General features: G+C 35.1%; 1 protein-coding gene across 1 annotated transcript in view; it reads left to right on the forward strand.

Moving 5' to 3' along the window:
- Nucleotides 1-16,672, forward strand: part of XPR1 (xenotropic and polytropic retrovirus receptor 1) — a 207,008-nt gene that overhangs the window by 176,434 nt on the left and 13,902 nt on the right. Inside the window, exons 12-13 of the mRNA XM_077763224.1 lie at nucleotides 13,369-13,535; nucleotides 15,284-15,423. Coding sequence (XP_077619350.1) covers nucleotides 13,369-13,535; nucleotides 15,284-15,423 — 307 coding nt within the window. The remainder of the gene's footprint in view (nucleotides 1-13,368; nucleotides 13,536-15,283; nucleotides 15,424-16,672) is intronic.

Raw genomic sequence — 16,672 nt, forward strand, 5'->3', positions numbered from 1 at the left:
TGTCAATGCACAGCCTGGGGCTTGATCTCATGGTAAGAGATCATGACCTAAACCGAAATCAAGAGTCGGACGCTTAATTGCTGAGCCACCCAGGCACCCTACTTTTAGCCCTTTATATTCTATTACTCTATTAGATCTGTTTGCCAGTACATAGCTTCTTGGCACTCATTATTTCATTTTGAATCTGTTTTCAACGATGCGAGGATCTGTAGAACAGATGTTATGTATTATGTTTTTTTTTTTTAAGTCAGGAAGGTTAAATTGCCTGCCCCAGGTCACATGGCAGTAAGTAGCAAAACCAGAATTCTGTCTCTGAATCACTCCTTTTTACACCCTAAGAAGTTATATTTCCAACAAGGCAGCATGATGTAATGCTGTGATTCTCAAACTTAGTCTGTTTATAAATCACTGTGGATTGTTACTTACAAATGCTTAATTCTTAGGCCCACCTTCAGTTAATTTCAGTAGGTTTAGGATGATGACCCCAAAATTTGTCTTTTTCAACATCTGCCTCATAATGCCTCTACTGACCACACTTAAGCAAATACTAGTAGAATTTAAAGAATAGAGATTATAAATGGATAGGGTGTTGAGCAAATACAGAAACTAAGTTTGAATATTGCTCCCTCCTCCTGTACTATTTATGAGATCTTGGACAACCAAGCAATGAATGATAGGGAGGCAAGAGAACATGTTAAATGAGAGCATGAGCTTTGAATTATAGCACCTTAGACATGTTACCTTGTAACAGCAGTCCCCATTTCATAAAGAGGTTCTAAGGAAATAAGTGCAAAGTTCCTAGGGAAGAATGAGAAAGCAGGGCAGAGACAGACCAAAAGTGTTAACTCTGATGGAAGTCTCAACAACAACCAAAAAAACCCAAGAAAGTACCAAGGATTCTTTACTGAGAAAAAGATTCTATGTTTTTCCCATCAATTTTTATTCTGCTTAGAATCATTAGAGACTATTTAAACTTTTTAACTAAATCTCAAAGCGTATGGAAGACTACAGTTGATGAGATGGTTCCTAGAATACGTATTTGAATAGATGCTTCAGAAGTACTGGTAAAGTTTGAAATAATACAGGTTCTACTCCTCTAACATTTAATTTAAAAGAAAAGGTAATTTGAAAGAAGAGAAATGAAGATTTCTGTAAAAACGCATTACAATCTTAGACTGTTTTACTCTGAGACTAAGAATTGTTTCCTATGGCATTTTTAGATCTGATATGTTATACTGGTATAGAATGTTGGCAAGTTGTATGGAAAATGGTGGAAAAAATTTTGGCATTCCCTCTCTCTAGGCATGCCTCCTATTATATATATTCTCACTTCTTTTTAGATCTGTTAATTAGCCATAATGTGGAATATATATTGTTATTATTTTTTTACATCTCTAGATTACATTTTTGTGATGTATATTTATTCTTAATTCACTTCTAATTACTGTACCCTACTATTACGGCTGCTGAAATCTTATCCAATCTTATTCCCATTTTTAATTGACTGTAACTTTAGCTTGTGTTTATGACTTAAGTTTTTTCAGTTCAATTAAGAAAAAAGTTCCTACCCATATGAATGTAGTACCTGAAGTTGTTTTTTTTTTTAATTTTTTAGCATTTATTTATTACTGTAAGAGACAGAGTGTGAGCAGGGAAGGGGCAGAGAAAGAAGGAGACACAGAATCTGAAGCAGGCTCCAGGCTCTGAGCTGCCAGCACAGAGCCCCACATGGGACTCAAACCCATCAACTATGAAATCATGACCTGAGCTGAAGTCAGATGCTTCATCCACTGAGCCACCCAGGTGCCCCTACCTGAAGCTTTCTTACCGCTTCATAAAATAAGCACTTGAGAAACTGTCAAAAGTTTATAGGATCCATGGAGCACCTGGGTGGCTCAGTCGGTTGGGCACCTGACTTCAGCTCAGGTCATAATCTCCTGGTTCATGAGTTCAAGCCCCACATCCAGGCTGCTGTCAGCCTGTCAGCATAGAGAGCCCACTTCCCGTCCTCTTTCCCCCTCTCTGCCCTCTCTGCTCCTCCCCTGTTGTACTCTCTCTAAAATAAATAAATATTGGGGCGCCTGGGTGGCTCAGTCAGTTAAGCGTCTGACTTTGGCTCAGGTCATGATCTCATGGTTAGTGGGTTCGAGCCCCATGTTGGGCTCTGTGCTGACAGCTAGCTCAGAGCCTGGAGCCTGTCTTCGGGTTCTGTCTCCCTCTCTCTCTGACCCTCCCCTGCTCACACTGTCTCTCTCTCTCAGAAATAAATTAAACATTAAAAAAAAAAATTCTTAAAAATATAAAAATATTTTTTTAATTTAATCCTTATATTACCCCCCCCCTTTTTTTTGAGACCCAGAGAGAGCAGGGGCAGAGAGAGAGAGAAAGAGAGACAGAATCTCAAGCAGGCTATATGCTCAGCACAGAGCCCAACGCGAGGCTTGTCATGACTTCAGCTAAAATCAAGAGTTGGATGCTCAACTGACTGAGCCACCCAGGTGCCCAGGGATCCTTATATTTCTTTGTATAGTGATTATGGTTAATAGCATTCCATTTAGTTAAATAAGTGAAACTGTTTCTCTTTGTTGGAGAAAAGGCAGAAACACATAGTTTTATCCACTCCAGAAATATTGTTATTTGGTTTTACTACTAAAGGAATTGGGAAAGGTAGTAATCAATCTTTAATAAAAATCACTGAAGAGACCATTTTGTTATTGACAAGCTGATAAATAAGAATTATAACAAATACTGGAAGTCCTAGCATCAGCCATCAGACAACAAAGGGAAATCAAAGGCATCAGAATTGGCAAAGAAGAAGTCAAACTTTCACTCTTCGCAGATGACATGATACTCTACATCGAAAACCCGACAGACTCCACCAGAAGCCTACTAGAACTGATNAGAAATACAACTTAGTAATTGAAGTGCCTAGTTGCTTACCTCTGTCACATCTATTTTATTCAACAAACATTTACAAAACACCTAGAGTGTTTTAGACTGTGTTTGATGCGAGGCGTGCATAAACACAACATAACTTGTCTTTAAGACTCCTTTTGGAGCTCCCAGTTTAATAAAGGAGAACAACAAACTAGAACATAAGTTATCAGTATTGTGTAGTATGCTGAGGTGGTTCAGAAGGAGTGGTTAACTTAGTGAGGGTTTTGAGGAACAGCCAAGTTCTATTTTTTAATTAAACTTTTTATTTTGAGATAATTGTAGATTCACATGTAGTTGTTAGAAATAACAGAGAGCCCAGCACACGTGCGTGGCTCAGTCGGTTAAGCGTCTGACTTTGGCTCAGGTCATGATCTCAGTTTATGAGTTCAAGCCCCGCATTGGACTCTCTTACTGACAGCTCAGAGCCTGGAGACTGCTTCAGATCCTCTGTCTCCCTCCCTCTCTCTGTGCCTGGGCTCCCCTGATTGTGTTCTGCCTCTCTCTCAAAAATTAAAAAAAAAAAAAAAAAAAAAAAAAAAAAGAATAGAGAGCCCATATACCCTACATACAAGTTCTCCAGTGGTAACATATTACAGAAGTATAATACAATATCACAACCAGGGTATTGACATTGATACAGTCTAGTACAGAAAGTTTCCGTCACCACAAGGATCCCTCATATTACCTTTTTGCCTTCCCTCTTGCCCCCACTTTCTCCCACTCCCTGGCCATCATTAATAAGGTCTCCATTTAATAATTTTATCATTTCAAGAATGTTAATATAAAAGGGATCATATAGTCCTTTTGAGATCTGCTTTTTTTCACTTAGCATGATTGGAGATTCATCCAGGTTGTTGCACGTATCAAATTTGTTCCTTTTTAATGCTAAGTAGCGTTTCGTGGTGTGGATATACTATAATTTAACCATTCACCCACTGAATGACTTTTGTGTTGTTTCCAAGTTCGTTCAGGCTGTTATGAACATAGCTGCTATCAGTGTCCATACACAAGTTTTTGATGAACATAAATTGTCATATCTCTATGATTAATCCCCAAGAGTGCAATTGCTGCTTAGTGTGGTAGCTGCGTGTTTACTTTTTTTTTTTTTTATAAAAACTACCAAACTATTTTCAGAACGGTTGTACCATTTTACATTCTCATCAGTGTATGAGTGGTCTGGTTTCTCTGTATTCCTGCCAACCTTGATGATATCACTTTTTAAAATTTTAGCCATTTTGATAGGTATGTAATGATATCTTATTGTGGTTTTAATTCTGTTGAACATCTTTTCATATGGTTATTTGATATGTATATCCTCTTCAGTGAAATGTCTTTTCCCCATTTTTGAATTGGATTGTTTGGTTCTTTATTGAATTATTAGAGTTCTTTATATTTAGATATATTTAGGTATTTTATATTTAGATAATTAGAGTTCTTTATACATTTAGATTCTAGCACTTTGTTGGATAAGATTTACAAGGATTTTCTTTCTAGTATTTTTAATGATTAATAGGCCTGAGTTTTTAGTATAGTTTTAGATTTGCAGAATAATTGAGCAGATAGTACATAGAGTTCCCTATACCCTCCCCTCCATCCCATCTCACTCTCATACATAGTTAACGTCTGTTATTAACATTGTGCATTAGTGTGGTATGTTTGTTACAATTAATGAACAAGTATTGATAGATTATTGGCGATAGTTCATGGTTTACATTAAGATTAACTTTTCACATTGTAGAATTTTGCAGGTTTTGACAAATGCATAATGACACGTATCTACCATAACAGTTTCATATGGAATAGTTTCATTATCCTAAACATCTCCTTGTGCTTCACTTGTTCATCCCTCTCTTTGCTCCTTCTTCTCCCTGAGCAACCACTCATCGTTTTTACTATCTCCACAAATGTGCCTTTTCCAAAATGTCCTTTTGTTGGAACCGTACAGTGTGTAGCCTTTTCATCCAGTCTTCTTTCATTTAGCAGTAGGCATCTAAGGTTCTTCTGATGTCTGTTTGTGTCTGGATAGTTCATTTCTTTTTATTGCTAAATAATGTTCCATTTGTACCACTGTCGTTCATCCCTTTACCTGCTAAAAGGCATCTTAGTTGCTTCCAGTTTTCATAATTATATTACAGTAAATCTGCTGTAAATGTGTGTTAGTTTTTGTGCGGTCATACTTCTCAACTGAACGTAGGTGTACAATTATGGCAAAGCTATGTTTAGTTTTTTTGTAAGAAACCACCAAACGGGCTCCCAAATTGGCTGTGCCGTGTTGCATTCCTGCCAGCAGTGAATGAGCATTCTTGTTGCCCCACATCCTTGTCAACATTTGGTAGTCAGTTTTGGGGTTTACACTCTCTTAGGTGCATAGTGGTATCTCATTGCTATTCTACTTTGTAATTTCCTAATGACATCTGGTGTTGAGCATCTTCTCATGTGCTTATTTGCTATCTGTGTATCTTCTTTGGTCAGCTGTTTGTTCAGACCTCTCATTATTGTTGGATTTTAAGACTTCTTCGTATATTTTGAATACAAGTCACTGGATAGTATTTGCAGATATTTTCTCACCATCTGCAGCCTGTCTTTTCATCCTCTTAACATGGTCTTACACAAATCAAAAGTTTTTAATTTCTATGAAGTTAAGCTTATCAGCTTTTCCTTTATGGATCATGCCTTCGGTTTCAAGTCCAGGAACTCTTTGACTAGCCCTAGATCCTATAGGTTTTCTATGTTTTTTTTTTCCTAAGAGTTTTATGTCTTATTTACAAGTTTGTGATCCATTTTGAGTAAATTTTTACATAAGGTGTGTGACAGATTGAGATTCATATTTTTGCCTATGGATGTCTAATTGCCCCAGAACCTTTTGTTCAAAAGTCTGTTTTTCCATAGTGAATTGCTGGTGTGCGTTTGTCAAAAATTAGTTGGGCATATTTGTGTGAGTCTATTTCTGAGCTCTCTATTCTATTCTGTTGATCTATGTATCCTTCACTAATACCACACAGTTTTTTTTTAAACTGTAATTTTTTTTATTGGATAAATTTGATGTTACAGCATTGTATAAGTATAAGGCATACAGTGTGTTACTTTGATACATTTATGTATTGCAATATGATTGCCAATACAGTGTTGTCACATTATATAATTATAGTATGATATTATTGTATATTATTACTTCCTTGGTTAAATTTGTAAGTATTTTATTTTATTGTTTTGATACTATTATGAATGGGTTGATTTTCCTTATTTTTCAGATGTTTCATCATTAGTGTAAAGAAATGAATCGATATGTATATGTTGATTTTACATCCTGCTGCTTTACTGAAATCATTGATGAATTCCAACAGTTTCTTGACCATTTGGGATTTTCTTTTTTTAAGTTTATTTACTTATTTTTGAGATAGAGAGCATGCAAATGGGGAGAGAGGTAGAGGGAAAAGTAGAATCCCAAGCAGGCTCCATGCTCAGCATGGAGCCTAACCCAGGGCTCAATCCCTCAACCCTGAGATCATGACCTGAGCTGATATCAAGAGTTGGACACTTAACCGACTGAGTCACCCAGGCACCTCTATTTGGGATTTTCTCTATAGAGGATCATATCATCAGCAAATAATGACAATTTTACTTCTTCTTTTCTAATTTTGGATACCTTTTATTTCTTTGTTTTGCCTAATTATTCTAGCTAAGACTTTGAGTACTGTATTGAATAGGAGTAGTCAGAGTGGGCATCCTTGCCTTGTTCCTAATCTTGAGGGAAACACTCTTAGTTTTTCTCCATTGAATATAATATTAGCTGTGGGTTATGTTGTATATGGCCCGTATTACATAGAAGTATGTTATCTTGTATACTTAGTCTGTTAAAGGTTTTTTGTCATGAAAGGATGTTGTATTTTGCTTTTTCTGCATCTATTGAGATGATGTGATTTTTATCTTTCATTTATTAATACATGTATTACATTAATGATTTGTATATGTTGAACCATCCTTACATTCCCAGAAATAAATCTCGCTTGGTCATGGTATATAATCCTTTTAATGTGTTTGTGAATTCAGTTTGCTAATATTTTGTTGAGAATTTTTACTTCTATTATTCATCAAAAATATTGGTCTATAGTTTTCTTGTGGTGTCCATATCTGATTTTGGTATCAAAGTAATGCTGGCTTCTTAGAATCAGTGTGGAAGTGTATTCTCCTGGATATTTTGGAAGTTTGAGGAGCATTGGTGTTAATTCTTTGAGTTTTATATACAGAATGAAGTAATATATGTATAGTATTTAAATTCTGTCTTTCACAGACCTTAGAAATCTTTTTAATATTATTTCATAGTTTTATGGAAACTGCCTTTTCATTTTAGAATTGAGATGGACATAGAGAAAGCTGTCTGGAACAAAAAAGTTCCTTGGATAAAGATTCCTATTTCTAGTTTCCTCATTTCTCTGTAGACGTAATAATTTCCTTTTTTCCTAATTTTTTAATGTGTATTTATTTTTGAGAGAGACAGAGCACGAGTGGGGGAGGGGCAGAGAGAGATGGAGACACAGAATCTGAAGCAGGCTTCAGGCTCTGAGCTGTCAGCACAGAGCCCAACACAGGGCTTGAACTCACAAGCTGTGAGATCACGACCTGAGCTGAAGTTGGATGCTTAACCAACTGAACTACCCAGGAACCCCTAATGATTTCCATTTTTGTCTCAATCATTTTAAGATTATGGATTCTCTATAATCACAAAGTTGGAAAGAGGCAGAGTCTGGATTCAGACCCAGATCTTGTAACTCCAAATCCAGTTATCTTTCCACTTACTATCTCTTGAAACTTAAGCTTTCTTAACTATAAAATAGGAATTATATGTCTTTCTTGCCTGCTCTGAGGATAAATATGATAATCACCTAAGAAGGGATAATACATGTGACCTCACATTTTAACTAAAACATATTAAAGAGGGGCACCTGGGTGGCTCAGTCAGTTAAGCATCCAACTCTTGATTTTGGCTCAAGTCATAATTCCAGGGTCATGGGATTGAGACCCATGTCGGGCTCTGAGCTGAGAATGGAACCTGCTTAAGATTCGTTCTCTCTCTCTCTCTCTCTCTTTCTCTCTCCCTCTCTGTCTCCCCCTCCCCCTTTTTCTCTCTTCCTCCCTTCCCTCTCCCTCACCTCTCCTTCTCCCCTGCTCACACATTCACTCTTTCTCTTAAATTAAAAAAGAAATACATATGCACTAAAGATCAAGGAAGTATCTGTAACCATTAATTTTTAGACACCCATATTAATCCTATAATTTAGTGTTTTGATGTTTTAAGTTATGGGACTAAAACTAGGATTTGTTAGATGCCAAACTCATTCATAACTCAGCTTGCCTATGTTGGTTTGGGCTTAGAAAATGGTGTCCAGTCTATTTTGGGTTTTTTAATTTAATTTCAGATTAAAAACTAGTAAACTGTTACCAGAGTAGAAACATTTTGGTTGAAAAGTAGACCATTTGCTTTCTCTTAATATATTGCCACTCTTCATTTCTAAAATATCATCCCTGAAAAAAATACAATAAAACCATATATCTTTCCTGAAACATGGTTCAGGCTGATTTTCATATATAATTTTACTGGTTTCTCTCAGTACTTTTCCTAACAGTTATTTTGCTTTATCCCTTCTATGATAATAATGGATACAAAACTCTAAGAAACTTATTTTTATTTGTTTTAGATTTGTTTAGATTCATCACCATAAATATTTCCAGTATGAATTATGCTTCTGACATGGCGGGTGTATAATAGAAGCTTAGGGTAGAATAGCAATGACTTGATTTTCTATGATTTTGAGCATCACTAAAGTGGGCTACTAGAGTTAGCCAAGAGAGAATTAGATGTAATTGCTTGCCTAAAGTGATAATATCTTTCTAGTACATCCCCAGAATACCAATAAAGGCAGATGATTTCAGGGAAAAGCATTCCTCATTTGGGAGATGGGAAAGATCAAATAAGGATAATAATTAAAAAGAGACCAAAATGTAATACATGTAGACTACATATATGGTAATCATTATTTGAAGAAGTAAGGTGAAACATTTCTCATGCCAAAATAATCTGTTGGAATACCTGCCTTTTTAAAACGCCTTATATGTGTTTCACATATAAGAAATTTCATGGAAATAATATGAGCTTAGAAAGGAAAAAGGCACTTGACCCATTATACCATTTTAAGAATTACACTCTAAGCATAAGACTTGTATTTAAAATCTAAAAGACATTAAAGAAACTAGCACATTGGTTTCTGTTTCATTATCAATTCCTTTCTTTTGAACTCCCCCCCCACAATCTCCTTTTATATAATAATTTGAATTTGATGATTTCTTTAGTAAATAGAAAAGAAAATCAGCTTTTAGTAAAACACTTGATTTTACCTATACTTAGTATTTCTCAATTAGTATTACCTATACTTATATATACTTATATACTTATATATTAGTGTTACCTATACTTAGTATTTCTCAGTACTAATTTTTTACTTCTTGATGAATATCTATTACTTTATTTTCATTTCATTACTTTTACTAGCAAACAGAATGATGGCTTATTGTGAAAATGAAATGAAATAATATACATAAAGTGCCTGGCACATTATAAGCATTCAGTTTTTAATTAAAAAAATTTTTTTTAATGTTTATTCATCTTTTTGAGAGAGAGATGGAGACAGGGCATGAGTGGCAAGGGACAGAGGGAGGAGACACACACAGTCCAGTGTGGGCTCCAGGCTCTGAGCTGTCAGCATAGAGCCTGACATGGGGCTCAAACCCAGGAACTGCAAGACCATGACCTGAGCCAAAGTCAGACGCTTAAACAATTGAGCCACCTAGGCGCCCCAAGCATTCACTTTTTAAAAAAAGAGTTGCAAATATAATTTACAGTTAAGTTGCTTGTGTTTTTCTCTTTGTGTTGATCTTGTTTTGAAAATACAAGAACAGTATGAATTTTATTAAGGTGCTAAATTTGCTTTATTCATTGCAAACCTTAGTAGATATAAAATTTTTTAATGCAATCATGTTGATTATTGAATAATACTACTTAGCTAGACTTTATCTATCTATAGAATGAAATAAACATGTCAGAACACATCCACCTAAACTAGATAATAAGTAAATATTTTGTTGGGCTTTTTAAATTAATAATTTATGTGGCACAATGTTGTAGTATAAATATCCAACACAGTTTACTTTCGGTGAAGAAGAGTTTTTGTGGAAATAGTTTAAATTTGGGGCACTTGGATGGCTCAGTTGGCTAAGTGTCTGACTTTGGCTCAGGTCATGGTCTCGTGTTCACGAGTTCGAGCCCCACGTTGGGCTCTGTGCTGACAGCTTGGAGCCTGGAGCCTGCTTCAGATTCTGTGTCTCCCTCTCTCTCTGCCTCTCCGATTGCAGTCTCTCTCTCTCTTTCTCTCTCTCTCTCAAAAATAAATAAACATTAAAAAGAAATGTAAAAAAAAGAAGTAGTTTAAACTTAAATGTGTTTATATCTAAGCTTGACTGTTCATTAGTATCACTTATGGGCCATTTAAAAAATATTGGTTTCTGTTTCTAACCACTAACTTTCCAGAAGAAACTAAACAGTGGTGTGCCAGCTCTTAGGAGTAGGGATAAGAGGTACTGATTTGCACTGTTTGTTGATTTCCGTGTGTAAATACTTCCACCAAAGCCAGTGCAAGCTACTAAGATAACATTGAATGTTAGAGAAAGATGTATAGCAGCACAGCCTTATATAATATTTCCATCATACAGATATAATAAACATACATAAAAAAAGATAAGCTACTAAGATAACATTGAATGTTGGGGAAAGATGTATAGCAGCACAGCCTTATATAGTATTTCCATCATACAGATATAATGAACATACATAAAAAAGATAATGGCAAAATTTAGTGGGGCGCCTGGGTGGCTCAGTCGGTTAAGCATCCAACTTTGGCTCAGGCCATGATCACACGGTTCGTGGGTTCAAGCCCTGCGTTGGGCTCTATGCTGACCGCTAGCTCAGAGCCTGGAGTCTGCTTTCGATTCTCTATTTCCTGTCTGTGACCCTCCCCTGCTCACGCTGTCTCTCTCTCTCTCTTTCTCTCTCTCTCTGTCTCTCTCTCTCTCAAAAATAAATAAAACATTAAAAAATATTTTTTAAAAAATTTAGTAAAATAATTAGGAAGTAATGAATTTTGAGTTTTCATTACCTTTGTTTTTAATATAACTAATTGTAAGTTTATGTAAATTTATAATAACTTTAACAATCAGCTTAGTTTTTTAAAAACTTTTGTGTGTATGTATGTATGTGTTTTATTTATGAGAGAGAGAGAGAGACAGTGTGAACAGGGGAGGGTCAGAGAGAGAGGGAGACACAGAATCCAAAACAGACTCTAGGCTCTGAGCTGTCAGCACAGAGCCCGACACGGGGCTCGAACCCACAAACTATGAGATCATGACCTGAGCTGAAGCCGGACGTTTAACCAACTGAGCCACTCAGGCGCCCCAATCAGCTGTTTTGAAAATACAATAGTCACTTCTTATAAGCTGGTATGAACTGATTAACACAGCAACTCTAACATATCTGTATTTTTAAAATCAGCCAAGTAATTCTGATGCAAGCAACCTGCCAGCTTAGTTATTTTTTTAAAATACAGATCTGATTTTAAGAAATCAGATGCTTTCCAAGAAAGCATTGCACAGTCAGACCCCAAATGTCTTTTCCAGCCTCATTTTATTTATTTTTAAGTCTCTTTTTTAAATTACTTATTTACTTATTTTGAAAGAGAGAGAGAAACCCAAGCAGGGTCTGTGCTGTCAGCGCTGAGCCCAAATTGGGGCTCAATCTCACAAACAGTGAGATCATGAACTGAGCGGAAATCAGGAGTCAGATGCTTAACCAACTGAGCCACCCAGGTGCCCCTCCAGCCTCATTTTAAATCAGACCCCTTGTCTTACATCCTCCATATGTCACCCACACTGGATTTAGATTACTTGCAGTCCCTCAGAAACTCCTTGTACTTTCCCACCCTCAAGACTGTTCATTGTCTCCCTTCAGCTTTGAATGTCCTTGCCTCATCTGCCTGACTTTTGTAACACTGTTTATTTATCCTTCTACAAATAACTCAAATGCTACTTCCTCTTATTTCCTACTGTTGGAAACATTCCCATTCCCCTTGATGTTCTCCTAGTGCTTTGTTTATTCTACATTTTGAGCTCATATTTATCAATAACAAAGGGCTATTTTCACTCACTGTAATATAAATTTCTAAAGGCTGCCTTTGAATCATACTGTATTTAGTTAATACTTTAATACCTAAAAATGATTAATAAAAACTTGTTTCAATAGGAAGAATTTTAATTTTTTTTCTTTTTTTTTTTATTTAGTAATCTCTATACCCAGTATGAGTCGTGATTGAACTCACAACCCTGAGATCAAGAGTCAGTACTCTTCCAAGTGAGCCAGCCAGGCACCCCTTAATTTATTTTAATAGGAAGGATTGTGGTTAAGGCGTGATACATCCTTATTTTCTCTGCCTTTGGGAAACTAACCAAAATTTTAACTTCTTTGAATTAGATGTTTCATAGCGCTTTTTCCTGATAATTCAGGACTTTATTATAAATTATATACCTATATATATCCTGCATCTCGAGAGCACAAATAACATGATGACTCTCAAAACTTACCAAAGAATTTCCTTAGAGGATATATGAGGTACTTAAGAGTGAAAAATACTGAATTATATAAGTACATATACAAATTATTTTTGTTATTCTGATTTGGTGTACTTTATAGTGTTCTTAGCATTTGTATCTATAAACAACCTCTAAAGAAGCAAAAATACCATGCTTTGTGAATGAGAGAAAATTGCTTTCATTTATGTCCTTAATGATAAATTCCTCATCAGTCTGTTGCTTTCTAGCATTTTATCTAGAATTAAAATGACCTGGTTGCCTTCACAGTAAGTATTGTCAAGATCTAAGTGTACCAAGGAAATGTTCTAAAATAAAAACACTCTCAGAATTTGTTGAAACACATGTAACACATTTCTTATTGGTGGGGTTTTATAATTTTTTTTTCATCTTTGACCCTAATCTGCCACCTGATGGCAAAAATTAAAATGACATCTTTTGTAATATTCAAAACCTCCATTGCAGTTATTTGGATTTTTATGTATTCAGCATACAGCCTCCAAAAATGCACGTTTGTACAAATTTTATGTATTTGATAAGGGCTTGATGATTACTTTGTACTTCAGGAGAATCAGATATACTATTTAACTTCTATTAGTGTCCCTAACCAGGGATGCTTATATAAAATCTTACTTCTTTTATGGAGCTACATAAAGAATCCGCTTTTTAAATTACTTTTATTTAATGAAGAATTCTATTTTAATCTAATAATTTTCTCTTTTACTTTTCCCTTTTCTTTAGAACGAGGTCACTCAGACACCATGGTATTCTTTTATCTTTGGATTGTGTTTTGTATCATCAGTTCCTGCTATACCCTCATCTGGGATCTGAAGATGGACTGGGGTCTCTTTGATAAGAATGCTGGAGAAAACACCTTTCTCCGGGAAGAGATTGTATACCCCCAAAAAGTATGTACAAAAGTGTTTGTATTTGCTTAAAGAAACCCCAAAAACTCAAGTGTATCACCAGCTAAATCCTATTATGATACATACCTAATCCCAAACTAATATATTTAGAAAAAACAACTACTTACCAAAAAATACAAATGCATTCTGTCAGCAAAAATGTCAGGTTTTTACCAACTGCTGGGCACTATAGAAAATAAAAACAAAGTAAAGTTCTAGTACTCAAAGAGGCCATAAACTATGTTAAACAGGTAAGTAAACAAATTACAGTACAATGTGATAAAGTCTAGAACGGAGGAATAAAAACTTACCAAAATTTATGACCTAATTTTGACATGCAATTCCCTCTACCTCAGATGCCCTCTTCTCTCCCTTTTGTCTGCCTTGCAAACTCCTATTCCTCCTTTTTCATTTTTATTTATTTACTTTTATTTGAAGTTATAATTGACACACGGTGTTACTTTAGTTTCATGTGTACAACATAGTAATTCAACAACTCTGTATGTTATGCTATGGTCACAACATTTGTGATGTTAAATCTTTACTTTTCTCTGTCTGTGACCTCATGTTAAGTTATTCCTCCCAAAAGATTTTCACATTTTTGGTAACATCAGCTCCCACATAGTCAGCTGTAGATCACTTTAAGACTGACTCTTAAAGTAACATGAAATTGTAGTTCTTTATTGAAGCCTAATAATGAGCTCAGTAGATGAGGATTTATCAAGAAAAATAAAATGCATTATTGCTACATCGGATGGATGGAGAAGGGAACAGAAGAATGTAAATATGTTAAAATCTTCATAATATTTATGATAATAAGCAGTGGATAACATCTACAGTTAATTAATCAGGATATAGCAATGTACACACATTATTTAGAAATATGGAGGATAAATCCTCAGAGAGAGAGAGCTACAAATTTTGAAATTGTCTCTAAAGAATGGGAAGAGAAGGTAGCAAGGGGACTGCTCTTTTTTTTTCTTTTTTGTTAATAGACTTCAAAGATAACTAGTACTCCTGCATTAATTTTTTTAAAAAATAAATGCTATGGTGTAATACAAAGCAGTTCTAGTTTCCAACCTTTAAATACATATATTTAAAGAGCTGATTATCCATAGATTACGAATGAGCAAATCCATCAACAATAGTTCTGGTATATTGGCAGTTTGTGTATTTAAAAGTTTTGTGTAGCTAAAATTGGACACCTAAATACTAGGTAATAGCACTTGAAAAAAATTATTGCATGCTGTCTTTCTCATATAAAAATAGAACATTCCTTAAATTCAGCCATGTTTATGATATCCAAGCTTCATTTTATTTAATGACATCAAAAAGCAAGGCAAAACTTCCTTCAAATGTAGAGTAAAGCAATTTGAGAATAAAAGTACAAATTAACAGTTAATGAATCTGCTAATCTTTTTCAGCATATGATGTACACTTTATAATCTCAGATCAAGGATCTCATCTGGCTTATATTTCTGGGGTCTAAAAGAGAGCTTGGCATACAATATGAGAAAAAATATATTTAAGTGATTAATGAAATTCAGTAAAACTTCACTTTGAATATTGCACTATTAGAAAAACTAAATTGGAGAGGTCTTCTAAAATAAATAATAAAGTAAAAATAAAATTGTTTTTCCTCTTTAATCCATGCTTGTTGGTGAGACATATGTGAGTCTTGGTGCTGACAGGTGTGCTTATTTGTGAGAAACATAATGGTAAGTGTACTCAGCTTGTTTATTATTCCTCAGGCCTATTACTACTGTGCCATCATAGAGGATGTGATCCTGCGCTTTGCTTGGACTATCCAAATCTCAATCACCTCCATGACATTGTTGCCTCATTCTGGGGACATCATTGCTACTGTGTGTGCTCCCCTCGAAGTTTTCCGGTAAGCAGACTACCAAAAAGTCTATCAAAGTTTTTTCCCCTAAAAGACTTACAAATTAGAATTTATTAAAACTTACACTTGAAAGGTTTAAATTTTCCAGCTTTTCTCAAACTTCTCATTAGCCTCAGAGTTGGAAAATCCTACTTGAAAATCTAAAAGATTAATTCTTGGGAAGTTAAAATGACTACTAATGATGGCTTTTAAGTTTTTTTAGAATTGGGCTCCATTGGAAGGGTCATGAGTGGAAATTGGGAGGTAAAACAGGGGCACCTGGGTGGCTCAGCTGAGCACCCAACTCTGGATTTTGGTTCACGTCATTATCCCAGGGTCGTGGGATTAAACCCCATATCTGGCTCCACACTGAGTATGGAGCTTGCTTAAAATTCTCTCTCTCTCACCCTCTGTCTTTCTCCCCTGCTTCCGTACATGCTCTTCCTCCTACCCCCTCTTAAAAACTTTTAGAACAAAAAAAAAAAAAAAACTTTTAGAACAGAAATTAAATATCTTTTGAGAATCATTATTTGCAGTTTGGCATTCTGGGTTGAGGAGGCAGCCTTCTCACTGGAAACAATAAAAATTCCAGAGGAATTGTTTTTTAAATCTTCCTGAAAACATCAGTGATCTAACAAGATAGTCCAAAATCTAAGTAAAAGTAGGTATCCTAAAGGTAAGCAAAGCACTAAAGCTAATTTTGCACTAAAGAAATTTGTCAAACCTAGCAATTTTGAGATTCAGTTGTGATAACAAGTTCAAATTTATATGCACATAATAACATGCATAAAATAACATGCTTAAAAATATGTATAACAAAAGTTGACATTGCTAAAAAGTAGAAGTAGGTGAATTTACAATTTTAGAGGAAGATTCTAACCTACTTTTCTCAGTAATAAGTAGTCCATTTAGCCAACTTGACTTAATTGACCTATAGGGAGCACTGCATTCAACTACTAAATACACATTCTTTTATTTGCATGTAGAACATTTATCAAAATTAACCACATGCTGGGCCATAAAGTAAGTCTCAACAAATTTCAGAGGATTGAAATCACAAAAAGATAACTGAAAATTCCCAAATGTTTAGAAATTAAGCAATACATGTCTCAATAACCCATGGGTCAAAGTTGAAATTATAATGGAATTTTAAAATATTTGAACACATGAAACTGATAATGTGGCAGAAGAAAATGTAGCTAAAGCCATGCTTAAGAAGGCAATATATAGCTTTAAACATATACACTAGAGAAATATA

Source organism: Crocuta crocuta, unplaced genomic scaffold (assembly GCF_008692635.1).
Source record: "Crocuta crocuta isolate KB4526 unplaced genomic scaffold, BGI_CrCroc_1.0 scaffold3, whole genome shotgun sequence".
NCBI classification, from domain to species: Eukaryota; Metazoa; Chordata; class Mammalia; order Carnivora; family Hyaenidae; genus Crocuta; species Crocuta crocuta.